General features: G+C 42.6%; 1 protein-coding gene across 5 annotated transcripts in view; it reads right to left on the minus strand.

The window, feature by feature from the left end:
• Window positions 1–27,639, minus strand: part of FMNL2 (formin like 2) — a 303,560-nt gene that overhangs the window by 10,900 nt on the left and 265,021 nt on the right. For all 5 annotated transcript variants that reach the window (XR_011246546.1, XM_060016798.1, XM_060016802.1 and 2 more), the window contains exons 10-23: window positions 25,559–25,633; window positions 21,677–21,787; window positions 18,768–18,917; window positions 17,034–17,135; window positions 14,986–15,298; window positions 14,446–14,649; window positions 9,269–9,393; window positions 8,427–8,629; window positions 6,767–7,001; window positions 5,622–5,690; window positions 5,421–5,501; window positions 3,969–4,098; window positions 1,473–1,636; window positions 120–221 (exon numbers count right to left, since the gene is read on the minus strand). Coding sequence is in view for 4 of the 5 variants with exons in the window: in XM_060016798.1 (XP_059872781.1) it covers window positions 120–221; window positions 1,473–1,636; window positions 3,969–4,098; window positions 5,421–5,501; window positions 5,622–5,690; window positions 6,767–7,001; window positions 8,427–8,629; window positions 9,269–9,393; window positions 14,446–14,649; window positions 14,986–15,298; window positions 17,034–17,135; window positions 18,768–18,917; window positions 21,677–21,787; window positions 25,559–25,633 (2,064 nt within the window). In the remaining variant the exon portion in view is untranslated. The remainder of the gene's footprint in view (window positions 1–119; window positions 222–1,472; window positions 1,637–3,968; window positions 4,099–5,420; window positions 5,502–5,621; window positions 5,691–6,766; window positions 7,002–8,426; window positions 8,630–9,268; window positions 9,394–14,445; window positions 14,650–14,985; window positions 15,299–17,033; window positions 17,136–18,767; window positions 18,918–21,676; window positions 21,788–25,558; window positions 25,634–27,639) is intronic.

Genomic DNA, 27,639 nt, shown 5'->3' on the forward strand with positions numbered 1-27,639 from the left:
GCCCGAAGGCACAGGGGAGGTCTCTGCGGAGCCACCGAGACCCAGACACAGCTCGAGGAGGGCACCCACTCGAGAAGTAATGCCAAGGAAGGCTTGACAGAAACCAGGCTCCTGCTTACCTTATAGGCTTTCACAAACCGGACAAAGACGGGAAAGAAGACAGAGGGTGGTGTCGTCTTGGGGTTTTCTCCAAAATACTTCACCACATCATCGAAGGCATCCTGTGAAGAAGCGAATTTCTCTTGAATGTCATTTTTCCAGCATTTGAACTCGGCACTCTGGGAGAAGAGCTGCAGCATCTCCCACAGGTCTCTGGCCTCCAGCCTCCCTCACCTCCCACAATTCTCTACAGCCTGTGTTTCCTCCCAACACCCAAAGGCAACCAGAAGAATGCAACACTGCTACACTGGGACCTCCTGCCACTTCTACACACACACACACACACACACACACACACACACACACACACACACACACACACACACACACACACACACACACACACACACACACACACACACACACACACACACACACACGAATGGGGAACTACTCCTTTCAAAAGCGTCCTAAAGCCATGGGAAGACTCCTTAAAGCCAACCAGGTTAGAAGGGACCTTAGAAGTTTGCTCAGACTCTAGATCCCAGCTCACTGCTTCAATGCTCCTTACCGTAGCCACTCACTCACTCAAGTCTCTGCTTGAACCTTCCCGGGACACAAGGAAGCCAGCCTCACAAGGGAACCATCCCACCACGTCTGCTTCCTGAGTTTCCACAACGCTCTGCCTTCCCTTCTGGTGTACAGTCCATTCTGGCTGCTTCTCAGGTGTGTAAACTTGACCCCCAGTGTGGTATAAGATTTCAAGGTCAAGGCCTCCTGGAACCCAACATACTGGGGAACACTGCTGTGCTGAGCACAGGCCTACCACACGTTGGTTGAAGTGAACACAGGACCCACAATAAAGGGAGCCTAGGAGTGGAAGGGGAGGGGGCGGGGAGGGCCTCTAGAGAAAACGGTGAAGACCTCAAATTAGAAGAGACAATGAGAGCACAGGGGCATCTCCAGGTACAAAATGCAGAAAGATCCCCATCCCCCTTAATAACAGCTACATAAGAAATCTACCCTATGGGGCTTCCCTGATGGCGCAGTGGTTGAGAGTCCACCTGCCGATGCAGGGGACATGGGTTCGTGCCCCGGTCCGGGAAGATCCCACATGACGTGGCACGGCTGGGCCCGTGAGCCATGGCCGCTGAGCCTGCGCGTCCGGAGCCTGTGCTCCGCAACGGGAGAGGCCACAACAGTGAGAAGCCTGTGTACCGCAAAAAAAATTTAAAAAAAAAAACAAAGAAATCTACCCTCAGCAGACAGAGGACAATTCCCCCTCCGCCCCCAGAGCCTGGGCCAGCACCCCAGGTGGCTTTAACGGATCCAATCCCTTCTTCTTCATGGGTGTTGGGGGCACAGACACTCACCTGTGCAATCTTGGCATCATCCTGCAGCTTCTTCAGCTTTCCCTCATTGTTGAGGATGAACTCCTTCAGCAGTGTGTTGTGGTCATGCATGGTGTACTCCCTCTTGGTCAAGTCCATGCCCCTCTGCAGCTCCTTGACGTCCAGTAAAACATTCTCAAGGGAGACTGAAGTAGAGAAAGCAATGTCCCCGTGACTTCAGCCGGGAAAGTCAAAGCCACAGTGAGTCTGGCTGATGAGCCAAGTTCTCAGTGGGTTTCTAGGGTTACACAAGGCCCTTAGCTCTAGTCTCCGGCCTTCAGTGCAGACATCCTTTAATAGGAATAATTTACTAAGTGCTCACCATCAAGCACTGCATTAAATCCTTTACCTGCACTAATTCAGTTGCACCACTAGCCCATGTTGCCAACGAGGAAAAGCAACACAAAGAGGTTATGTGGGCTGCCCTAGGTGACACAGCTAGGAAGTGGCAGAGATGGAGTTTGGATAACCAGCACGGATCCCAAATCCTGTGCTTGTTCCCAACTATTCCATTTCTCTTACTGGAGATGATAACCTATTGGTTGGCCTGTAGGGTTAGAGGTTCCTTAACTGACAGGCCCAAGAGCTTATCCTCTACCTGACTCTTTGAACTCCTCTGCATTTCTGTGGCTCTCCAGCAGGGGGTAGCATTTTACCTATTGAATTTTTAGCTGTACTGTCCACAGGGACCCAAAGCAACTCTGACCAGCTTCTTTTTGCTAAACAACCCTTCCGTGCGTCAGAAGGGGTTATTAGCACAAACCTTTCCATCTGCAGTGTGGCCACCCACCCAGAGTGGATTCACTCCTGCAGCCTCCTGCAGGAGGTCTGGGCGCCACCTCTGGCTCCCCACTGCCTGACGCAGCTCTGCACATGGATGGATTACGGAACAACGTAGCATGCTTTTCCCTCACTAGACCCACACTGTTATTCATCTTTGACTCCTCAGTGCTTAGGCCTGTGCCAAGTACAAAGCAGAAACTCAGAAAGGTTCACTGGATAAAGGAAGGATTGAGTAAATAAATGAGTGAAGGGATATGGAATCCATGTCAGCACACCTGGGCCCCAGAGTGAGAATACAGAAAACAAGTCAGCCAGAGAGCACCTCAATCTCCCCATTTTCCTCCACTGACTTTTCTGAAATGACACTTTAGGGGAATCTCATTCGGGCCAAACAAAATGTGCTATAGGAAAATTTTTTTTAACTTTTTTTCTTAATTAGAATGGTGATGCTAAAGAACCCCTCATTTAGACAAAGGGAAACTTGAAAGGAGGAAAACCACTCTACCAGAAGAGAAATCCTGGTAACTGCCTAAGTAAGCCCCAAGCCCTCAGTAGGTCTGGCACGGCCTGCGCTGCACAGTCCTCTGTAGTCAAAATATCATTTCCTCCTGCCTCTCAGCCTCCTCTAGGGCTTCAGCAGCATCTATCCCAGTAACAGGGCACCATCTCATTCATTAATTCACTCATTCATTTGTTCCCAACCATCAATTTGCCAGGAGCTAAGGAAATTATAAAGATAAATAAAATGATTATACCCATACATGAACAGGTTGCAGTGGACATGCAAAATGTTGTGATAAAATTTATTATATCTTGTATGAGAGGCTTGTATGGAATGCTCTTGAGTAAGAACACAGAAGCAGCAGCCATTTACTCTGAGGAAGGCAGAGAAAGTCTTGCCCTCAGAGATTCAATTCGCTAAGTCTGGGGTAGGTCTCAGGAATACAAATTTACAATAAACACTGGCTGCTTAAGATCATCATTTGAGAATCACAGCTTGTATCCAACTCCGAGGTCAATCTGCATCTTGTTCCTTTTTCTAGGCTAATGTTCTTTTGAGAGGATGTGGTACACTGGACAACATACCATATGAGAAGACTATCTGAGTTCAAGTTCTGTTTCTATCGTTTTCTACCCATGTGACCTTGGGCAAGGCATTTAATCTATAAAAATGTCAGTTTTTTTCATCTGTAACAGTACAGCCCAACTATCTCAGAGCAGCCGATGATTTAAATGAGAAAATGCATGACTGTCATAGCAAAGTAACAACCAAGAAGTACTGATAATTTAACTTGTGCTCAGGCTAAACACAAAATATTTAGAACGGCCACACCTGAGCAAATGGGACAGCACAAAATCTAATTCAAGTGTTTGTTGAGGGGGGTGAGTCTCAGAGTCTCTCCTTTCAAATGACAGCAACAGAATAAAAAGGGCAACAGATGGAAGAGGGAAGGCACATGAAGCCCAAAGACCTGGATCTTTATAAAGAGAACACTGTCCTCTTCACGTCCATGTTTGTTATTGCTCCCAGGTGCGGGCAACACCAGAGGCGATGTGTTTCAGCTCAGAGCCTCTGACGTTTTAGCCTCCCCTTTGTAGAGGGGTTCTGAAGAGTGTTGTTTAAGCAGGGAAGGGTTCCCCCATGATTCAAGGCATTCATACCCAAGAGTAACATTAAGAGCTGAAATCAAGTACCTGAGGCAGCTTTCTCCACGTAATGAAGCTCATTATAAAATAGGGACACTTGGTGATATTTTTCTTTCACGACATTGGATATATAGTGCAACAGTGTTTGCTTTCGGTCCGTTGACTTTGTATCTAAGAGCTGAAAACCAAAGGGGATGAGGGTTAGAGTAACAGATGATGGGAGAGTTACCTGCCAGATGATGCTCCCCCGCTCAGGATAAATACCTGAGCACAGGTGCCCCAGAGCGGAGAGAAAACATTCCCACAGGAGAGTCAGCTCTGTTCTCGGGTGAACCAGCCCATGGATTATTAAGTGACAAGAGGACTTCCTGACCAGGGGACACGCTCAACTTTAGGGACGACTCTAAGCATGAGAGCTGTTCACGCGTCTCTCCTCACGTGAACTCCCCGCCCCCACCTGCTCCACCACCTCCCTGACTTACAAGCAGGAAGACTCCAGTTTCAGTGCTCTCCCAAGTGAAGGCCAGAGTAGGAAGTGAGGCTGGAGCCGGGAGTGTGCATAGGTGTGCACAGGTACACCTATGCCATAGTCCTCACATCTGCTCAGCCCCACTTACTCCCCAACTCAAAGCAGATGTGCGTAACGTACGTACCATGGCCTTCTGGGGCCCAGAACTGTGACTAACTAGACAGTCCCTATCAAATAACCAGGTACCCCCACACCGGGGGCTGGGGACTCCAACCACTGCCCAACCTGCTCCCGTGGAAGCCACGTCTGCCAGTGCAGCCCGGGGGACAGGGCTCCATAGAGCATTCTCTCTAGTCCTGTTCCTAAGTCAGGTGACTCTGAAAAGCAGAGCACCCTTCTTCATCCAGGAAAAAAAAAAAAAATTTTTTTTAGAAAACACAGAAAAGTATAAAGAAGCAGCTCAAGAAACCTTCCTAATTCCATTCAACCTCTCTGTTAATATCTTAATCTACTTCCATTCGGGGTTTTTTCCTCCATATTTTACCTAGTTAAAAATCAAACTGTACAGACAATTTATACCCTGCTTTCTTTCCTAAACACAAAATTACCTATTCCTTTGAAAACTCTTCACAAATATTCTAACAGTTGAAGAACAGTTCACTGTATTAACTATCATTACAGTATATGTAATCATTTCCCCAAATGTTGAATCTTTACACTGTTGCTAATTATTTGCAATTATAAATAAAATATAGCACCCATAATTCAGACTCCTGAGGAAAGATTCCTAGAAATGGAAATATTGGGTCAAAAGGTATGAGTATTTTTAAGGTTCGAAGTGCTTGCTGCCATATGGCGTTCCAGAAAATTTGTACCCACTGCTCCGCCCACTAGCAGAGAATCTTCATCAAAACATCCCACCCCACTTCCAAGAGCAGACTCTCTCTGCTCCAGGGCTTAATCTTTGCCAGCTGTTTTGTCTCTCATATAGCTCTTGTACTTCTTTTAAACTCTGAAGTTTAAAAACTCACCAGATCTAAACTCTGAAGTTTAAATCCATAAACTGCTCCTCGTTTACTGCTATTCATATAGTTGCCAAGGGCCAAGATGATCTGCAAAGAAAGAGAGAAAAGAGAAGTCCATTGGTACAGCATCCCAGGCATTCCCAGGCTGAGGAATGCAGCTGACAAGTCAGCTCTTCCATACACGTATAAGAGGAAAACTTCACTTGCCTCCAGAATTTTCTTGAGTTTTTGGGACGACTTTATAGAGACAGATGCTGCTATAATTGAGTGCAGTTGCTAGATTCCAGTCAAAGGAAAGAGGAGGGGGGAAAAAAAAGACATGTTAAAAATGGGAAACTCCGATTGAAAACTAAAACTTTAATACAGAAGAAAACAGACCTGCATTTAGAACTTAAAGCCTTAATGCTGAGATTCTATTTTTTCCTAAACATAACAATTTTAAGTTGTCCTGCTAGGTCTTAGGTAACTAGAGCATTACGTATAAGCTCTTCTCTAAATAGGAAGTATTATCAGAACTAGCTTATCATAAAATCTGTAAGCAATGAGACTTAAGTTAGGAGTCAACAGCGTCTTCCAGGAGAACTCAATAGCCTGCCCACCGTCTCTAATCATGTAATACAATTCATATTTTTAAATCAATGGAGCTAGCCAAGAACAAAAACAAAACAAAACAGCAAAGAAATATAATCACCGTGCAGAAGTTCTCAGAACATATTTTGGACACACATGCTACTATAATCAGTAATTAACAAACATTTATTTAGAAATAGAACTGGGAAAGAACTATTTATGATATTCATAAGTCTCTACCAGATTAACACAAAGGAACAAGCGATGGTTAGCTATTATTTCTACGTCACCACAGTGTACTGTAACAAACTTCCAAGGAAGAAGATTTAACGCTTGGCAAATTTAACGCTTCCAATGAAAGTCAATAAGCCTGTTCACTAAAGATATGAGATGGTTTGTAGAAATGAAGTTAAATTTTCAGTCTTGGTAACCCAGCCAGAGGACTGGTACCCTGAGGAGGGGACCAAATTTGAGAAAATTGTTCTCCTTGTCCTCTGTATTGAGGTGTCCTTTAAAATCCAAAGGATATCTGTAGACACAGGAAATGCCATTCTCTAGGGAGAAGAGCAATATGGAATGGGGAAATTCACCGTTTTCAATTTTACTTGGCATACACAATGAGAAAAAGAGGGTAAAAATAAAAATGCCATGTCGAAAGTTCTGGAAAGAAGTCTTAGAGCCCATGACATTAAGTGCAATTCTGTGAGAAAGTTAAAAGAAAACAAAACAAAACAAATGCTATCTGTTTGGACCCCTTCCCTTGCCAGAGTTGGTCCACTCACAGGAGTCAGCATCTGAATACTTTCGGCAAAGTTCCCAATGAAGGCCATGATGGTCATCTTCTGCATGAGCCTCTCAATTTTACTGAACTGCATCATGAACCGGTCTTCATCTGACAAGTTTTCCAGGGGCTTCCTTTCCCGCTCATAGAGCCGCAGCACTTTCACCTCATTCTCAGTTGGCAAGAACCTCATCAAACACTCTACAAAGTCTACAGGCAATGTCTTCAAGTCAAATCTGAAGACAGAGGTGGACATGTCAGTATTAAAGAGAAAACCTCCTCCCCTCTCAGCCACACCTCCACCTGGTCCAGATCATGAACCACCATGTCGATGAGTTGATGCCCACGGCTGGACGATGCCTACAGATGTGAACATGCCCCTTGGTGCTAGCTCCTGACCGTGCATCAAGCACGTTCACTGGTCCTTCCTGGAAACCTGGACCTTATCACAACTGCCACGCTCAGTTTTTAGGCTATTAGTATAGCTCTAAGCCTCTAGACATCAATAGTAAATGACAGCAGGTAGAAGCAGAAGGAAAGCTGAAGTATCTGGTCGTTAAGTGGTTCAAGGACATGTTTTTTTTGGCCTGTGAAGTACTGCTAATTAAGGAGATGTAATATTATACACACAATTACAGAATATCTGATGAACTCTGTAAAAGATTTCAATTAAACCAGTAAGTCTGGGATATTTTTTCTCCTTTAGAAAAAAATGCATCCAAATGCCTGTACTATATGATGTTTTGGCTTAAATGCATACATCCCTTGAGGGAATCCTCGGTCTTTGTGGACCTATACTCCATCTGAACTAAAGAAGTATTTGCTACAGTCTCTATTCTATTCTCTGGGCAATCTTTGTTCAGCAATAGAATTACACTTAATCATCATGACAAACAAGATATGTGAAGATTAAAAACCAGAATTCATACCAGGTTGCAACACTAGAAATCAGAACAGATGATAGGGTGCACTAAACTACTAGCTTATGATCCCGGCTGAGGACATGAAACTGGAACAAATGATTTCTCAGTGTCTTTTACTCCCCTAAGAATCTCTGATCAAAATTTATGAAATACCAATTAATGATGAATTAGTTCCTAAAACATCTAATAACATCCTTATCATATATGAAAGTCACCATGACTCAAAGAGTAGAAAGATTCTTCTAATAGAAGAGTAAATAAAATCAATGCCTTCTCTGCAGTTCAAGGATTAAAAAAAGAACTAAACTTGCTTTAAGATGCCCTGAAAGGGCTAAGGAGCAACAGGAATCACATTCCTGTTATGAGTTAAGACAAGCCTCTGTCTCCTATTTGCATCTGGCATTGGGTTGAATCATTCCACAAATGCCATCAAATTTGTACTCAGTGAATCTGGATAAAATTCAGATACTCCACAGAAAACTGATATTTTCTCCCTTTTCTCAGCATCTGCAATACTTCTCTCAACTTTCCTTTTATGTAAGCATTGCTGCAGGCATATGTAAGAGAACAGACCAAGATAATAAACGATGTCACGATCCAGTTGTTATTCTTCTAAAACAATTAATTACTCATTCTAATATAGCACCCCCGAAGGTCATTTCTGGTCCACCTCTTCAGCGTTACCATTTTCATTCTAAATTTACTAGGATATAATCTTTCAGAATGCCCTGAACTTACACATGAATAGCTTTACATATTTCATCCGCGGTCTTTCCAGCTTTCCTTAAAGTTATGGCAAGATTTTTAGCCCTATTTGCTTCTAGTAATGTCACTTTGTTTGACCCCTTCTGCGTTATCTTCTGTTTGCTTGAAGAAAGATCAATGGCAGGACCTTGGGCTTTTGTCTTAAATATTTCTTCAAATTCATCTACATTTAAGTCCTGGGTTGGAGAGGAATGAAATAGGCAAATTAGATTATCCTTAAAAATGAAGTCAGGAAGCCACCATTTAGACAGTTTCTTAAGCATCAAAGAAGTTACTTTTTCTACTAAGTACTGATACTTGTCTTGGGCCATGGCTTGCTCTATTTCTCTATTTGTGTTAGTGTTCTGTGACTTATGCCACATATACAGACAAAAATGTCTAAAGTGGACAACTGTTTCCAACCAGTTAACTCAATTGCCTTTCAATTACTGCCTTGTAGGGATGGCCAGCACAGACTAAAACTATCCACCAAACCAGCTAGTAGGCGTGATTACTCAGTCCTTTTTCACTTATAGTTCAATAAAGGGTTTTTATGCCCCTTTATAAATTAAGGGCAGAGATTGTGTCAGATGTACATTTTGTGACATACAGTGAAAGATGTTCAAAACTATTCCATTTTAATGTATAATACGTTTTTAAACGTAGTTTTAGAAGCACCTTACAAAATAGCATCCAATTTTATTCTCCTTTTCTTCTTTACATCAAGACACTTAAAACACTAGCTTTTATTGCAGAAACTTTCAGGTTAACACAGCACCCATTCTGGCTTTGCTGCACAGAGAGGGCCCCTTGTTTCTAACCCATGAGAAAGATACCTCCAGAATTCGCTCATCATCAATTTCGTTGAAGACTGTGCCATTGATCTGATTTGGCTTCAGGGCAACCCAGTTAAAAACTGGCATTCTGAATTTCGTCTTGATTGGCTTCTTAATTTTCACAGCTACAGAGGTCAGAGAGAATGAAATTAAGATTCCACCAAAACCCTCGAGAACAATCCGACAACAGTCCTTGCAGATGACACTCTAACACTGGCAGAAGGCTAGCAAGAGGTGGCCAGGTGTTTTAAAATATGGAAAACATCAGGCAACACTGTGGCCAGGGCAACTTGAGGTCATTATTTGATACAACAGTGTGTTACAGTTGCCTAAGAGCTGGGGTTTTGCTTTTATTTTATTTTTTTAATGCAGGCAACTGGGTGGTTGAAATACAGTCACAGTGTCAGGACAATGCTTAGGACAAATAAAGAGTTGGGGAATAAAAATTATTCTTTATATTATTAGATAGCAGAGAGGGCAAATACTCTGTGTCACTTAGTTTGACACTGGTGAATGTGAAGTCGCATTCTTACATCCTAAATTTCTGGCTCTCTAACACACATTTCCAAAACAAATCTTCAAAGATGATCAGAGACTGCAGACAGTGTCTGCTTAAACCACCAGGAATGAAATGTCAAGAAGGCTGACTTCCAGCCAGAGCAATACACTCCTGTGGATGATTTCAATAATGGGGATGATATTGGCTGTTGAGAGTTATTCCAAACAGACTAAGGGCCACAAATGGCCCAAAATAGAATGTTTAAGAAGACAAAAGGGGTACTTAGAAATCTGGGTTTGTATTGCTTTCTGGAGAAGGGCCACAGTCCCCTCCCCCTCTCTTTTAAGTGCAACCTCTCGCCAGGAATCAGCTACTGCTGCAACTAGAAGGTAAGAATGCACCCATTAAAAATACTGAAAACCTCTTAATAGAGAGGAAGGGTCCCACCTTTGAGGGGATGGGGGTGGGGGGGAGTGCCACCTCCTCTTACTTTGGGGAAATGAGCTAAAAAAGGCAATCCACTAAAAATTCCATTAATTAACTACACACCATAAAGAAGTCTTCCCAAACCAATTCGCTATAAATATTCACCGTCTTAAGTCTGTCTCAGGGATGCCCACCACACTATTTGGGAAGGGAGGGAGAAGGTATTCAATGCAGAACAAAAGAAATGGAACACACAACTGGGCTTTTACCTGGCTGCCTGCCTTACTGAAAAAGCGGAGACAGACAGTGCCTCTCGTTCCTCCAGAGTTACAAAGGCCACGTAAACAGCGGGAATGTCATCTGACAAATCCACACAGAAGCATGCAGGAACACAGAAACACAGCTTTTGCCAAAACAGGCTTTCCACCACCAAATGTGACACTTCACTCTCTACTACCCAATAGTGTCCATTTCTGTCCTTGCTACCCAGGAAAGCCCATGTCCTCCAGGGGACAAAGGACCAGACCTTCCTCTAGTCTGGCACTTCTGCAGAGTTGAGGGAGAAGAGGTGGACGGGAGCGGGGGTGACAGGTCAGCGCCATCTGGTTCCATCATCCCTCCACAGACAACGCAGGCCTCAGGACACTCCCTACAAGCAACTCCCTGTGCAGCCACCCTACTTTTAACTCTTTAAGCAAGATTACGTATAAGCCTGAGATCAGAGCACAGGCCAAAAAGTTCTCTTCTGAAAGGCTGCCCTGACTCTGACTGGGGAGTTGGGGGGCTGGGTTAGCAGAGGCGGGGTCTATAGGTGACCACGATACGCACCATGTTCCCAGTGTTCAAGCTACAGGAAGTGGCTCTGCGTGGGTGGGTGGGTGTTCTGTGGAGAGAACCGATCACCAGAGGAAGGGGACTAGGAAAGCAGCACCCAGCAGCTTTCCCTTGTTCTGGGGAGGAGCCTTCCTCTCTCCCTCAGGATAAATCTAAAATCCTAGGGACTTCCCTGGCGGTGGTCCAGTGGTTAAGACTCTGCGCTCCCAATACAGGGGGCACAGGTTCGATTCCTGGTTGGAGAACTAAGATCCCACATGCCACGGCGCATGGCCAAAACCAAACAAACAAACAAATAAAATTTTAAAAACCCCTAAAATCCTTCTAGCGTTGAGGCCTTAGATCCAACTTTTAAAACTAAACTAAAAAACATTCCTTTCCCCAGGGAGAAAGGAACAGGGCACCTGAAACCCAGGATGCCTGCTTAAAGGGCCATAACCTCTTCTATAGGTTCAACTAAAACATGTGGGCAACCCTGGAATCACAGCAGCCAGCCAGCACCACACCTCCCCGCAGACACAGAGCAGATGCAATGGCTCAATGGGAGATGGGGTGGAGATGTCAAGGCACAGCGTGACCCACAGGAACACAGGGCAGACACTCAACACACTCAGGGAGGAGCAACCTACAGAAAAGCTTGATTGGCCCGTCTTTTGTGGAAGCAGAAAGAACAAAGAAAATACAAAAGAAAAATTAGATACGGTTAGCGTTCGGCGGCTCAGCAGTCCACACACTCTTAGCAGAGAATTCCATGCTTCTGGGACACATCTCACAAGGCAGCACAGAGCCAAAAATTCATTTCCATTCAGACCTGCCTTAAAGACGCCCTTATTATTTTATTTTTAAAAATAACTCTTTTTTTAGAAAAGGGGGAAAAATGATTTCGTTATAGTGCTGCCAAAGAGCCATACTGACCTGTGCTAGGTATTCCGTAAGACATAAACAAGGTTAATGAAAAGATAATCAGCTGAAGTCCCAATTCTCACTGTGAAGTTCCAAAGCATATTCTTCCGAAGAGGAACAGCAAAGGTTACAGACTACCCAGGGGTCTGTCAGTAATGACCTGACCAGGGAATGGGAACCAGGTTGGTCTAACAGATTTGAGGAGGTATGCCTTACACTTCAAATGCACATGTCACACTACTAATATATTCTGTATAAAATGCAAAGAAAAGTCCACAAGATAAACTCAGGGGACCTCCTCCTGGTCCCCTGACTTGGTCACCAAGAAGACACTTGCTCATTGCCTGCTGAAGAGATAAGACATCCATTTGCCTGTGGATCTAGGGGTCTAGTGATGTCACAGGTTTTTGGCTTCCTGGGGGGCCCTTGGCATATTATCTCAGCTGTCTCTTGGCTCTATGGGGACATCCTGATGCTGTCTGCCCTCTTGGTTCCAGAGAGAGAGTGTTACTGAATACACTGGCAAAACATCTCACAAAATGGGTTACAACACTAAGTGTTAACGGCCGAATTAAGGATGGGTAATGAAAAGAGATTAAAGGCCTTGTAGAAACTACCTGATCTCAAGCTATCAAAGACTCGTAAGGATTTTATAATCCTTATATCTTATAAAACGCAACATCTTGTAATTGTTTAATGGACACTTATGGCACTGAAGAGGAGTTTCTTCAGTCCACATACAGTCCTTCAAATTGCATAAGACACAAAGGGGACAACTTCCAAATGTAGGAATCCTGAAGGGAGCAGTGAGGGATCAGCTGAACACAGAGCTTCACACTGTAAAACTGAGGCAATCACTGGAGCCAACAAATTATAAAGATTAAGTAGGAGGAAGAACCCAGGCAAAAAATTTAATGAGAGAGGCCAAGACTCGTTCAGAAGGGAGTCCTGGACGTGCACATCTGAGACTCTTGGCTCTTCTCTCTGCCAAGGCAGTTCTGAGGTCCAAGTTGGAGCCCAGGTGAAGGGAAGTAGAGGCCGTATCGCACATTAGGTTTTGTCAGACAGAAAAGAAGCAGGACCAAAGGAGAGACACGCTCATGGTGAGCGCTCCTGGGAGGCTACAGGGAAAGCCTCATCAGTGGGCCCAGATGCACATGACAATGACACTATCACTGAAAACAGCCTGTTGATGTAACAGATTCCTGGGGCTCCTTAAGAGGTTTTCTGTTTGTTTACGTTTCAAAATCCAACAGTTTCATGATGACGCTCCTTTAACTTTTGTCCTTCAGAAGCAATAAAAGTTCTAGAAGAAAGCGGTAGACGAGGGAGACCTTGAAAGGTCCAAGTCAGTCATTGGTTTACTGCCAACGCGACTTTGAACAGGCATCTTGTTTGACAGTTTTATAGGAGCTGGGGTGGAAGTAAACACCACAGATCTGATGTGGAACATGTTTGTTACAGGTGCTTTATTGGTGTCGAAAAGGGCTTCAGTCACCAGGATAAATTAGTCCTAACGACTGGCTGGTAAAGCTGTTGATGGGATGGACATGCTAAGAGATGGAGGCTGGGAGATCATTTACAGCTGAGACCATCATTTACACTCGGGGCAAAAGGCTCTGAAAACCACTGCAGCCTTGGAAATGAGACCATTATTGTGCTAGTTCATCAGAAATAAGAGACCTCACGAAGGCACTAAAATGGTTGAGGAAGCAGAATTATCTGACGTCACAGGAACGGCTTGGCAAAGCTCAGAGCAATTCCAAACGCCAGGGGAACACTCCGTGACTGGGAAAATGACTTGCGGTACTTTAGAAAAGAGTAAAAATTTATTTTTGTGAGTCAAAAATAAGAACTTATATTTCAAGACATTAGAGCAACTCTCCCCCTCTCACCCACACCCGCCCCGTTTCATCTCTGGTGAGGGAGGGATGCCGCATTCTATCCTGGGCAGTGGAGCATTTCAAGGCAAGAAGGTACTGCTGGTGGTAACGCTTCCCTTTGAAGCTTAATTCCACTGTAGTGAATTGTGATGCCCTCAAATGCTCGGAAGAAATGCCTGGAAGCCTACATCAAGCAATTAACACAGAGAGGCATTTTCCCCTTTTATAGATGCCATCGAAAATAGCCTCAAAGAAAAGAGCCATAAGCACTGAAAGCACGCTGTGTCAGAGCTTGGACTGTCATGTTTTCTGAACTCATGAAAATGCACTGATCCCTAAGAAGGTAACCTGTCTCTCTTCCCTTCTCTAGGTGGGGAGAGAAAAGGTAGGAAAACGGTGTGAGATCAGAACTTCCTGTCAGGGAAACAGTGACAAAGGCTACTGAAAGAAAAATGCCTCCTGTGCACAATTTCCCCTTTACTGGCTGCATTAGCAGGAATGTTCTTATATTAAGAGGAGACACATGTGATGTTGCAAGAGACCTGGATTTTGAAAGAATGGCCTGGACCCTCTGGAGGTCAGACAATTGAGTATTTGTATTAAATATCTGGGTCTTAAATCTGCACTCTTACCTGCTAATCCTGAGTTGAAAACCACTGTGGGTGAAGACGTCCCGGGCAGCGGGGGTGCAGAGGGAGGAGGGGGGGGCAAAGGGGGAGCCGGCACAGTCTCAGCTGCAGGACCCGGGAGAGGAGGCGGGGGCGGAGGGGGAGGCGGGGGAGGGGGAGGGGGAGGTGGGGGAGGGGGCATAGGCGGCGTGGCTGGACCATTTCGCGCTAGCAAAAGAAAAGAAACAAATCGACTTTGAAAACAGGGGAACGTTTTTTCCTGCAATATGCCATGTGTACATAAAGGACCTGAAAACAAACACTGAGGAGGACAAAGGGTTTTTTCCCCAAAGACTACAAAAATGTCCTCAGTAACAAATGGGGAACATTCTGTGCCATGTGTGAAATGAAGACGTATACCCTTCATCTCAAAAGGTAAAAGTTCTTAGAATCAATCAATAAAAGAAATGCCAACAGAAACAGACAAAGGACATAGATGAACCGTAGGTAAAAGAAGTACAGATATCCCAATGCTCTACCTCAGCTCTCGCCAAGGCTTCCTACCTGCTTCAGGTGTGTCTGACAACAGAGGCAGTGGTGGGGGAGGAGGGGGCAAGGGTCCCGAGGCGGCAGCCCCCGTCACTGGCCCCACAAAGTCACCCACCGCCACTTCGGACCCCGTGGGCAACGTGCCAGAAGCCACGACCGGCAGGATGGCGATGTCCCCATCCCCTTTCTTCTGAATTTTAATGGTCCCTTGTTTCTCCAGCTCATGAATCTTTTTTTCTAGGGTAGACTGTCTTTGAATGGCTTCTTCTTTCTCTTTGACCATTTTCCTTAATGTGTGAACCTGGGTATTTGCATCTTTGTAGATTTCCTGCAAAAAAAACCCATGGTCAAGAGTTGGTCTTCACATGACATTCGTGCCTATTACCGTTAGATTGGCAAATTGAGGATAAAGAAAATAACAAAAAAAAAAAAAAGGAAAAAAGAAAAAGGATACTTATTTTATATACACACACACACACACACACACACACACACACACACACACACACACACACACAGGAATTCTATGGAACTCAGCCAGAACTTATAAAGTCCCATTCGTTATCAATTGTTCACTGGTAATGCATGCAATACATTCTAGCAGTTGTTACTGTTGAGGTAATTCTTTCCATTAATAAATACAGCTAAGTCAGTTTTCCCCACAGGTGAGGAGGAACAGGGCAGAGATGACCCAAAAATAATTTTATAGCTGACTGTGGAATATCCTGAGGGTATTCTGGTGGTGCAGCATGTTTTCTTTTCACTTTTGTTAAAATTCATTTGTTACTCCTAGATACATATCAGCTAACAGTAGACAAAAGGTCCCTAAATCAGACTTGGACCGAAGTCAGACTGGGATTAAAAATCTGCAAATCATGGAATAATCCACTTATGAGTAACCAGCGGCTGACTGTTTTGAATGGATTTCTCTGGCCTTCACAATGCCCCCTTGACCAAGCTCGGGACAGCAACTGTTGTAACGTTTTCCAAAACAGGCCAATGTTTCCCTCCACTAATTCCTTATTTCTGTCTAGGTTCTTCACAGAAAACAAAGAAGTTACAATTTTCAATTCAAAGGCTGTCCTGGTTCCTTTTATAAGGGGTCCACAGAGGTTCCAGTGGAAGGAGTTTATGGAACCCACTTGCTGGGCCTTACACACGTGATCTCTCACCACAAACCTCCAGCAGGTAGGGAAACATTCTTCACACCCTGTCTATTATTAACAATCTGAGAGTCTGAACTTGAATTGAGTCCATATGCTACAACTCTGTCTCGATGCAGTGCCAGAAAATAAATTTCCTAGAGTTAACTGTAGGACCTGTCAGAATATCAAGCAACACACACAGACATGATAACTATCACATAAAATGTGCCACGTCATTAACGGCCGTGTAAAGGCAAGCCATTTGCCTAAAAGCCCTCCAGGCATTTTGGTGTTTTTATGTTCAAGCACATGGATGGCGCTCCATAAATACCTGACCTGTAAGGTAAAACTAAAGCCAAACAAAATAGCTGGAATTATCTGATAATAAAATGGACTGATTTTGCTTTTGACGTTTTTCTTTCTCTCTCTCCTTTTTTTTTTTTTTTTTTTTTTTTGGTGAATGCCAGTAGGTCTTGTCTATGTTGTGATTTCACCGTTTCCATGGCAACTACCAAATCTGGTTTCAAGCAGAAGCAAAGCAAAGAAATACAAAGAAGTCCAAGTCCTAAGAAAAATAAATAAGGGGCATGAATTAAATCCATGCTGTGTTTTTATTTCCAACCAAACGGGTGATCCACAGAATTCACTCAGACTCGTCCAGATGGGAAAATACTGTTGCTCCCAAAACCTGTGATAAGGAAGTAATGAAGCCCCAGCATTGGAATGCACACATATGTGAAGACATACGCTAACTATGTGTACTTTTCATTTGAGTTTCACCTCTGAAATGGTTCCAGTAAATATGCCGCATCCGTGCCTCCCTCTACTGTGAACATATGCGGGTCCTATCTACTAGGCTAAAGCTACAGCGCATGCCCTGCAGTGCCCAGCTGGTGTGGCTACCATCATCACACGTACCCGAACAACATCCAGCTCCTTGTTCCTCTGCATGAGCTGCTTTTCCAGTTCCACGATCTTGGACATGGCTTCATTCTCTGTGTCTTGCAGTTTTTCTGACAACTGTAAAGTTTTGAAAGGGAAGATGTGTCACAACAAAGGATCATTCTCATCAGGTCCTTGGTTTTCAGAAAGTGTAGCTCAGAGACCACTAGGGGCCCATCAGAGTCCTGCATGTGTTCCCCAAGTTGTTTTCTGAAAATGTTAATATTTATAAGATGGTGCTGAATACATACTTGTTTCTAAGAGGAATTCATTTACAAGGGATCCTTAATAAGACCCGTAAGTCAGCTCCTTAGTGCTTTGACATACACAGTGTGTCTTTCTCCATTTCTGCAGGGGCCAGCGAACGTAGAGAATAGTAGGTGAGGGAGGAGGTCGAGTCACCTTTCCCTCCCTAAGAAAAGGCCATTAGGCAAAAGCTTTTGAAAACCGTTGACCCAGAAAACTTGGTTTTGTTGTTGTAAGTCACCAGTTGAAAAAATACTACTGCTTGTTTTGACTCAAACTATCCAAATAATAAAAGTCATTTTGGAGGGGTAGTTCAAATAAACAGGTGGTTACTACAATAGCAGGTTATGTAAGTATGGTCATGCAATGCCAGCTAAGGCTTCAGAGAAAGATGGGGTGAGCCATGAGTGAAGGTTACTTTCCACATAAGGCTCTAAAATTGGGCACCTTCTGATTTCTTACATCTCACTGAGAATAATCACACATAAAGAAAATCAGGGAGGCAAGGTAAAGAGGAAGAGTGGAGATTTATGCTGACCAAGTTCAGAATATAATATAAATATTTTAAGGGAAGAGACAAAAAGAGAAAAAGGAAGAGCCTATAAGTGCTCTCCTAAGCAGGTACCAACTGAGTCAGCACAGCACTTACAAAGGGAGGGCTTTTGGCAACTTGGCTAAACCACAAGCCATGAAGATGCCCCTTTTCAGACTGATGGGAAAAGAGGAAGGACATTAAGCACAAGTAATACTCTTAACTAAGAAAATGCAGAGAAAAATAAATGGACCGTTCAAAGAGAAAAACCACATCCTTCCAAAAAGAGACAATTCCTTTCACAATCAAGGACACTTTCGATCAGAATTCAGTAAAAGGATGTGGTCCTCACAATGTCTGGGTTTTAAGACACACCATATTCCTGTTCATCATACTGAGAGGACACTTCTTGCAAGAAGAGGATATATGGGAAAACTTGCTGATTTCCTTGAAAATGCTACCGTTGAGATGAAGCTATTTAGAACTTGAGTGCCCATGAGGCAGGAAAGTGAAGACCCGCATCATGAGGACACTAGATCAGCCCGTCCACAGCCTGCAGGGACACATTTGGTACAAGATGACTCACATTCAGAAGAAGATACTTCTTCACCAAACGGACATATTTTAGTTGCATTTCTCTTCAGGTAATGCCAATCTTCTAACTCTCCTGTTCTTATAACTAAGGTGGCCAGGGAATCTGGACGCAGCAGAAACTGAGCAGTGAACGAAGGCAATGGGTTCCACTTAGTCGTAAGTAACATACTTGCCTTCGTTGAAAGAGCCCAGAATGGCTTCTGATTGCTCTCTAGCTCAAGTTGCATCTCATTCCTAGACTCCAAATCCTTTCCTTAACTGCCATAAAAGCTAACATCTGTTCTGCCTTGCACCTAGCTGAAACATTAGCCATTTTTCTTTTTCTGAGAGGTAGTTACATGAGAGATGTTTTCTTCCAGTTCTTCCACCCTCTCCAAAGCTGCATTCTTGGTTTCCGCGTCTTCCAGCAGAGCTCCCACATCAAACACGTTGTCCAGGTAAGCCTGAATCTGTACCTGCAGCTTGTCACTCTCAGTATGTTTCAGCTTCTAAAAATCAAAATGCAGGAGAACGTGGTGTTAGCATATCTGTGGAAACACAACATCATTACCCAAGAGCCTACATGTTTTTGTTTGTTCCTTCCAAGAGAGTTTTTTGTTGGTTGGTTGGGTGGGTGGGTGGTGGTTGTTTTTTTGGCCATGTCACGAGGCATGTGGGATCTTAATTCCCCAACCAGCTATGGAACCCGGGCCCCTTGCATTGGAAGCGTGGAGTCTTAACCACTGGACCACCAGGGAAGTCCCCCAAGAGAGGGTTTTGTATCTCATTCTCCTTAAGAGACCTCTGGAGTAACCATCTAAGAGGGTACCATCAGATTACTTTCTGGTGCTTACTGTCTCCCAAATACACACACATTTCCTCCCTAATCCTTCCTGTAGATATATTCCCCATGCAGATATATTCCACCCTAAAACATTTTTGATGCAGGTGAAACCAAGATAACAGAAAAATCAAAAGGGAACAACAGGGCTTCCCTGGTGGCGCAGTGGTTGAGAGTCCGCCTGCCGATGCAGGGCACATGGGTTCGTGCCCCGGTCCGGGAGGATCCCACATGCCACGGAGCGGCTGGGCCCGTAAGCCATGGCCACTGAGCCTGCGCGTCTGGAGCCTGTGCTCCGCAACGGGAGAGGCCACAACAGTGAGAGGGAACAACAGTCACAAGTAACATAAAACTTGAGGGGTATCTGTGTGGTAGAGGAGATTAGAGTGGGTGGTATCTTGCTTGGGTAGTGATGGTAGTTCTGGTTGAGGGTGAGGGGTACATGGGAGTAGAGGAAGACACTGATACAGCATATTAGACTCGGGGATTATTTTAGCACTAGTTCCTAGAACCCATCCCCCATAATTACTTGGCTAAGACACTCCCCCAACATGAGACGTTCAGGGCTCCCAAAGCACAGATCAGGAACCTTTCCCCCATTCACTGCATTCTAGGGCCAGGCATCCCAAAGGAAGTCAACTAGCTCTAAGGTAAAATTAGAGGTCAAGTAAATCAGTCAATCCTTCTTACAAGTAGCATAAGTCATGTCTTTCCCTGGGGAGCAGATGAGTGGTTAGAATAATATCTGGCACATGGATGATGCCAATACACATTTACTGAACAAGTCAATGATGACTTACAAGGTTGGGTTTTTGTAAACTAATGAAGCATTTATATATTATATGCTTATGCTATTATTCTTCTAACCACTTCTATCAAAGACTGGAACCAACAGACCAGGAAGTTAGAGAAATACAGAGTTTTGGTAAAAAATCAAATTTTTAAGAGGAATTCTACTCTACAAATAAATTCTCAGGACAACAGATTTTCTCCTAGGTCTAATCTAGAATTCTACATCTTAGCTGTCTTGAAGAGAGTATGTTCCATCTTAGTTTATGAGTCAGAACCGAAAAAAAAATTCTGAACAAGGGCAAAGCCTAGAAAAGAAAATGAAGAAGCAGCTTAACAGGATTTTTCACAAGATTCACAGTGAGTAACAGGCGCTGATGTTACTACCTGTTATTGTATCCTGGCGCCTGAAATGAGCTCTGTGCAGCCACAACAAAACTGACCCTAAAACCCCATTAGGAATACACCCAACTTTCATTCAAATATTGCTACTCTCAGGACATGTGGAGAAAGAGAAGAGAGGAACCCTGATTTCAAAGTAGAAACAAACTGTTGAATACAATATTCTGTCAAAGATATTAGTCATTCTTTAAATAGGAAAGCAATTCAAACAAACTTTTCAATGGAAATCTTCCATGGTTCCACCTGAGTAGAGTCTTTAGACAACATTAGGCCAGTCTACTCGAGGGCAGCCCAGCTGGTCTGATAAACAAGGCCATGAGCTCAAGAGTAACCAACTCTGCAACTCCACTTTGTGATAAACTGAGGGTACCCCCTGTGTAATCCCTGGCTTCACTCGAAAGGGAGATGGGCAGGTGAGCTCTGGAGATGTTCAAGGGAAGTATTTCTATTTTCTTCACTGTTAGAAACAGGCTTGAAATTGAGGTCAACAATTCTTGCCCTATTACTAGTGGCCTTTCAAATTCAAGCAAATCATTCCCTACACAGAAGGGAAAACAAAACTGCCTGAGTCAAAAGACAAGGGCACATCCTGTGCACACACAGCTACTTAAGTCTGTTTATGATTTTCACATCAACTTTGTTTTTTAGGCAAAGAAGTTCAGGGAACTGGCTGAGCACTTCTGTAAGGGAGCAAGAGAAAGAGAAACTTTAGATCCCTCTTCTCTCAAGAACTAAAAGCAGAATTTCTAAAGACACAAACACTTTAAGCAGAATTTAACAGCTACATGAGGAAGTCTCTAGTGTCCACTTCCTCATTATTTTTTGATGCTCCAAGCATTTATTCATTACTCTACAGCAGTCTTGGTTTGACTTTCCCAGAGCAGATGGAGTCCAAAGAGTAACTAAGAATGCACATTGCCCAGCAGCCCGGATGAAGGGTATAATGAGACTTGACCCAGACAGAGTTGAAGCAAAGGAAAGCTGTAGCAAGGCTCTAAGAAGTTATTTGACTCCAGTACTAAAAGGCTGCTGGCAGAAGACAATAGGCCCTAGGAGGTCTGCAAGAATCCAGTTTCTCTGGCAGATCACATCACTCAGATTGGTTCTTTTAACTAGCAGTACAGCACCTGATTGCATGGAGCCTTAAGTGTTCTTTGGTCATTATGGAAGTGCATCTTTGAGGGTAGGCAATAAATCAAGTCTCATAATGCAACTAAAGGTTACAGCTATACTTACATCCAAGTATTCATCCAGGCCTAACTTGGTAAATTCATATTGGAGGTGAACTCTGAAATTCATGTCTTCTACTGAATGGACTACAATATTAATAAACTGCATAGAGGCCACCTGAAATGAAATTGTCAACAGGTTAGATGAGCTCCAAACTTGTCTTCTCAGTTTAATCATAGCCACATATTTTCAATTTCACAAATCTAAGCTCACTTACCAATTTCCTTTTCCTTTGTTTCATTGGGTCTTTAAAAATATTTTACAATTTTTAAAAATTCAAAAGTTTTAGAGGTACCACAATAAGATACCACTTCATATCCACTAAGATGCTATCATCAGAAAGAAAGATAATAACAAGTGTTGGCAAGGATGTGGAAAAACTGGAACTCTCATCCACTGCTGGTGGGGATATAAAATGGTGTAGCCACTTTGAAAAGCTTGATAGTTCCTCAAAATGTTATTCAGAGTTACTGTGTGACCCAGCAATCCCACTCCTAGGAATATACCCAAAAGAAATGAAAACATACATCTGCATAAAAATTTGTACACAAATGTTCATAGTAGCATTATTCATAATAACCAAAAAGTAAGGGGGAAAACCCCCAATGTCCATGAGCTGGTGGATTACACAAATGTGACTGCATTCATGTGAAATATCCAGAATGGGAATATCTATAGAGACAGACAGTAGGTTAGCAGTTGCCTAGGACTGGGGGTGGGAAAAATGACCGCTAATGGGTACAGGAATTCTTTGGGGGTGGGGGGAGGAGGCGGCAACAAAATGTTCTAAATTAGATTGCAGTGATGATTGCACAACCCTACAAATACGCTAAAAATACACTGAACTGAGCACTTCAGATGTGTAAGTTGGATGGTATGTTAATTGTATCTCGGTAAAGCTGTTTTTAAAAAGCCTTATAGGCATACAGAACACACTCAGTTATTATCAGTACATCGTAGAAATGTGATAATTATTACAACGAAGAACATTTAAATCACCTGTAATCACACCACAAGGTAATCACTTCTAAAAATTTTACTGTGGGCCCCGCCATACCAACAAGACAGTAACAGAGCTTCTGACCCATCTTTCCATTTTAAACAATCAACCAGTTTCTATTGCATAAAAGCCCTGGATTTGCTACATTCTCCCCACAACTGCATCAGTGGCTCTGATCTGCCACAGAGAAAACCAGTCCCCAGCTTAGTAAATAACAGAACAGAGTTTAACGTATCTATTTTGTTTTCAATAGGGACAGTCAGTTTATTTACAGTGAAAGTATCTCACTAATGCTTTCCCTCTATGGTTACCCAGAGACGTGCAAGGAGGTATGACTGTGGGACCCACATTCACACTTACTCTGAAAACTGCCTCCCTCTTCCTCTCTCCCCCAAACCCCACTTTTTTTTATCTTGTTTAAATTGTTTTTCTCGAGTTAGATTCTCCTTTGAGTATATGTTATCCACTGGGTATCTGTGGAAGATGTGTAAACTCTCTAGGTTACATGAGAAATCTATCACCATTTACTAAAAAATTACGTCAGTTGCTATGGCTCAATAAACTAAAAAAGATTTTGTCACTTTTTTGTTTTCTTTTGCCCACTAAAAAAAACGTAAATACATAGAAGGGTCTTGTGCTACATTTGAAGCATTTATATTATGTTTTACATGGAATATGTTGTTAGGGAAGTTGTGCAACTTAATTGCATTCCCAAGACAGTTTATGAAAAGCCTCATTTTCTGGAAAAAACAAATATAGCTAGATTTTGGCATCTTTCCATTTCTCTTCTAAAGCAGGTCTAAGTGATCTATTGAGTGTTATACTATGCCGAAGAGGCAACTATTTGCTAGACGGCACATGACTCGAGCACATATATATACTCGAGCACACATATAGTATATCCATACACTAACAGCCTCTAAATAAGATTCTCCAATGCATGTTCATAGGAATAAATGAACCGACAGGAAATATGCTCTCATTTGTCAACAGTGCAAGTGTTGTAAAGGGCTTAACATCACTATAATTTCAGTGGAAACTCAAATGGCAGAGAGATCTGGTAGGTATGATAAATGAGTGAAGTGGGCCATGTGTAATACAACAGGGAATGGTGTGGACTGTGACAGACTGGAAAGGCTATCTTCAGACTTAAGGAATAGGGACCACTTGGCTCCAGCAGCTGATACTCTACGAACAGGGACCTAGCGTTACCAGAACTTTTTAGTTCTCAGGAAAATCAGAAATCTGTCATTTAAGGCACAATTTTCAAATTTGTTAATGGAAGGACATCACTGTCAGACTAAACTCACAAGCCTGTATGTATGTTGGCTTCAGCCTGGGAGGCTCCGGTTTGCAATGTCAGCTCTAAAGGAACAAATAAGTTCCCCCTATGAAGGCAGAGGAAAGATCCTGGTCAGGTGAGCCAGGGCATGACTTCTTTACATATTTGTCACCAGTGCAAAAGTTAGCCTTAAACTCTCCAAAAAAATCCCAATAACAAGAATGAAAAAGTCAATGTAAAAGTATTCCTTGTTTCAAATTTATTTTTTACCTTTTGAAAAAGTCCCTATACATATGCTTTATGGAACAGAAAAGCTCTGTAAAAGATTTCAACCGATACTGATTTGGTAAGGGGCTGAGGACTACAAAGTATATAAAATTTGAGGACCCAGAAAACATTTTTCATATAAAAGCGTTAGAACTCTGCAAAGCTATGTTCCATGTTTTATCATCACTGAAGCAATTCAAATGAAAACTGCCTGGCATCCCAAGCACAGGTTTTAGAAGACTTGACGACAGAAGAACTGAACAGAATATCTGCTCCAGGCTAGAAGGGATCTGGGAAATTAAGCCCAAGTAAAGAATCTCCTGGGTCCAGAAGTTTCCAAGGTCAACTGAATTAGGTCAAAGAAAGCAGACCTGGGTGTACTCAAGGGTAATCTGGCTCTGGAAATTCTCTACAGTGGATTCCACCTTCAGTCCAGGATTAAGATCTAGGTACATAGATTCAGAAGTGCTCAAACTCCTTTTGCTTTTTGTACCTGAAGATGACAGTTCTGCCGCTGAATCACACATGTTTGCATGTGATTTACCCTGCTAAGGAGACCTGCAGTATGATCACACCCTCACAGAATTACTAGAGCAGGAAATCAAGGGAGGAAAAAAACAATCACTGCTATGTTGGGGTATATATACCGTCAGTTCTACAAACCAAAGCACTTCAGTCTTTGAGAATACAGTCTGGAGAAAACCACTGGCTGGGGTGTGCAAAAGGCAGAATGGTTAACATTCTTGGTTTCTAATTTAAGGATTCTTATGAGCACTATTGACAGCTAAAGCTGGCTCTTGCAGGCATTTGTGCCAGGTGTTAACTTCCTTTTCCCAAATGCATGGCTTCACCCTTTGCTATAAATACAGTTGACCCTTGAACAACATGGGTTTGAACTGTGTGGGTCCACTCACACGCAAATTTTTTTCAATAGCAAATACTAGGTACCACACGACTCACAGTTGGTTGAGTGTGCAGACACGGAACCGTGTAAGCAGACAGCCAACTGTAAGTTAACAGGCGGGTTTTCCACTGTAGGGAAGGTTGGTGCCCCTAACCCCCCGCATTGTTCAAGGGTCAACAAGAATACTGTAATCAGTACTTCTGGCCTTTACTATAGTGTATACATAAAGAATAAAACCGCAGGTAAATGCCATAAAGGTAAAATACAGATTAAAAGAGCAAGTCTAAATTGGATCTTTAGCATATTAAACTCAGTTTCCTATCCTTTATAACATATAATACATATGTATGTATAATATATAAATATAAATGGAGTTAGGAAATAACTGCTAAAAACTGAGTTTGCTTTATTGAAAGTCGTACTGAAATAACTCACCATAAAATCTATGTTATTGTCCTCATTTCTGAAATGTTCCATCAACTTCTCAAAACGCTGTTTTTCTCCACAAACCTGAAACACACATTATCATCATGCACGTGAAATTCCAAACATAAGCACTCCAAAATTAGATGCAGAAATTTTAGCATTAATAATTATTTCCAGAACATCTTTTTTTTTTTTTCCTCTCTCGCAGGCTATTTACTTCTCTTCCTATAGTTAACACACAAACAGCAAAGTGAGCCAGGACCAAAGCTCACCCTTGGTTTCTCTTGCATGTTCTCTTGCTGTTTTGAAATCCATACCGAATGTGCTCTTTTTTCACTGGTCATCTTTGTTTGTCCCACCAACCCTTTTAGCTGGCATTCAGAATCCCAGAATGTTGTTTATGGTTACGAAGAAAAAAAAAAAAAAAAAAAGACCATCCTTTTCCTTTTTACAAGAGTACTTTTGAAACAGACATGCTAAAAGATTTTAATAACTTTGTATTTAAATTATTTGAGAAGCAGATTCAAAATGTTCATATCATGTCTAACCAAATCAAATAATTTTAAGCATAAACTACAACACAAAAACTCTGGGAGGCTATCTAACCCATTCAAGGTGGGTACAGAAATTTGCAGTAATCTGTAAAGCAGCACTCCAGAGGCCTGAAATACACACATTCAGCTTGAATTAATGCTTTTGCTGAACAGGTGAAATAAGCAGATAAAATACTGTGAACTCCAGAGCCGCAAGGTACTCTGCTTATACGTGGAATTAAATACATGGAGTTAAGAACACAGAGTCAAAGAAAGATCTGTACCAAATAACGACTCTCTGGAGACTTATGCCCCAAAAAATCAAAGGATGAACTTTAATTCTTTCAGTGTCCTTGTCTACCTTTTTTGGTGCAAAGACCTAAACCCACTGATTGATTCATTCCACCTTCAGAAACTATTTGCCCGGACACCCGTGGGCTCCTTGTTATGTTAGTAAGACACAGTCTCTGGTCTTAACATTTTTTGTGAATTTAATCCAGGTTTCACGCGCTTAACGAAATTTTCTGATTCCCTTTGTGGTCTTAGGAATACTCAGGCCAATCCTAAAGATTTCTCCTAAAATGATATTTCATAATGCTATAATGCAGCCATTTAATTCTGTCATGTTAAATTCCGTGTGTGTGTGTGTGTGTGTGTGTGTGTGTGTGTGTGTGTATACACATACAGACACATACATTTTGGTGAAGAGAATGTCCAATGAAGGTAGGAATTTTATGTTTTGTTCCTTACTCTATCCTCAGCATCTAAAACAATGCTTATTAGCATGTTGTAAATTCTCAATATTTGTTGAATTGCACTGAATAGAGGATAAACAAGCAATTATGTTAAAATACTCCATTCCATTATGGTTTATCACCGGACATTGAATATAGTTCCCTGCGCTACACAGTAGGACCTTGTTGTTTACCCATCCTATAATAGTTTGCATCTGCTATATTCAATATCCAGTGATAAACCATAATAGAAAAGAATATGAAAAAGAATGTGTGTGTGTGTGTGTATATATATATATAAATAACTGAGTCACTTTGCTGTACAGCAGAAACTAACACAACATTGTAAACTATACTTCAAAAAAAAAATTTAAAAAAAAGAAAAAAGTACTCTTAACGAAAGGGTGAATGACTTACTACTACTCCCCATGATGTTTTAGAGCGAAACAAGAAGCCTCAGACCTCCGTCGACAGGGACTACGAGTCAGTCTTTAGTAGTGGTTCCTGTGCCTTAACCGTGTGCTGGGAATGCTAAGATGCAGCTCCCACCTTTGAAGGACTTCTAGTCTCAAAGCAACTTAATTTTCTCAACAGATTCAGACCACAGTTTACTATATTCTGATGAAAAGTTCCCATTTATCTATACCCACCTAAACAAAACATAATTATAGAAGATAGGAACAGTGCATGGGCCGGGTCTGGAGGAAGGGAAGGAGGCTCCAGACGGCAGAGTTTAAAGGAAAGCCTTTAAAAGACACGTGTGTCCAATCCCACCCCAGAGAGCCCAATGCAGGAGGCCCAGGTGGAGCTGGGGTGACATGGG

Source organism: Delphinus delphis, chromosome 7, assembly GCF_949987515.2.
Source record: "Delphinus delphis chromosome 7, mDelDel1.2, whole genome shotgun sequence".
Taxonomy (NCBI): Eukaryota; Metazoa; Chordata; class Mammalia; order Artiodactyla; family Delphinidae; genus Delphinus; species Delphinus delphis.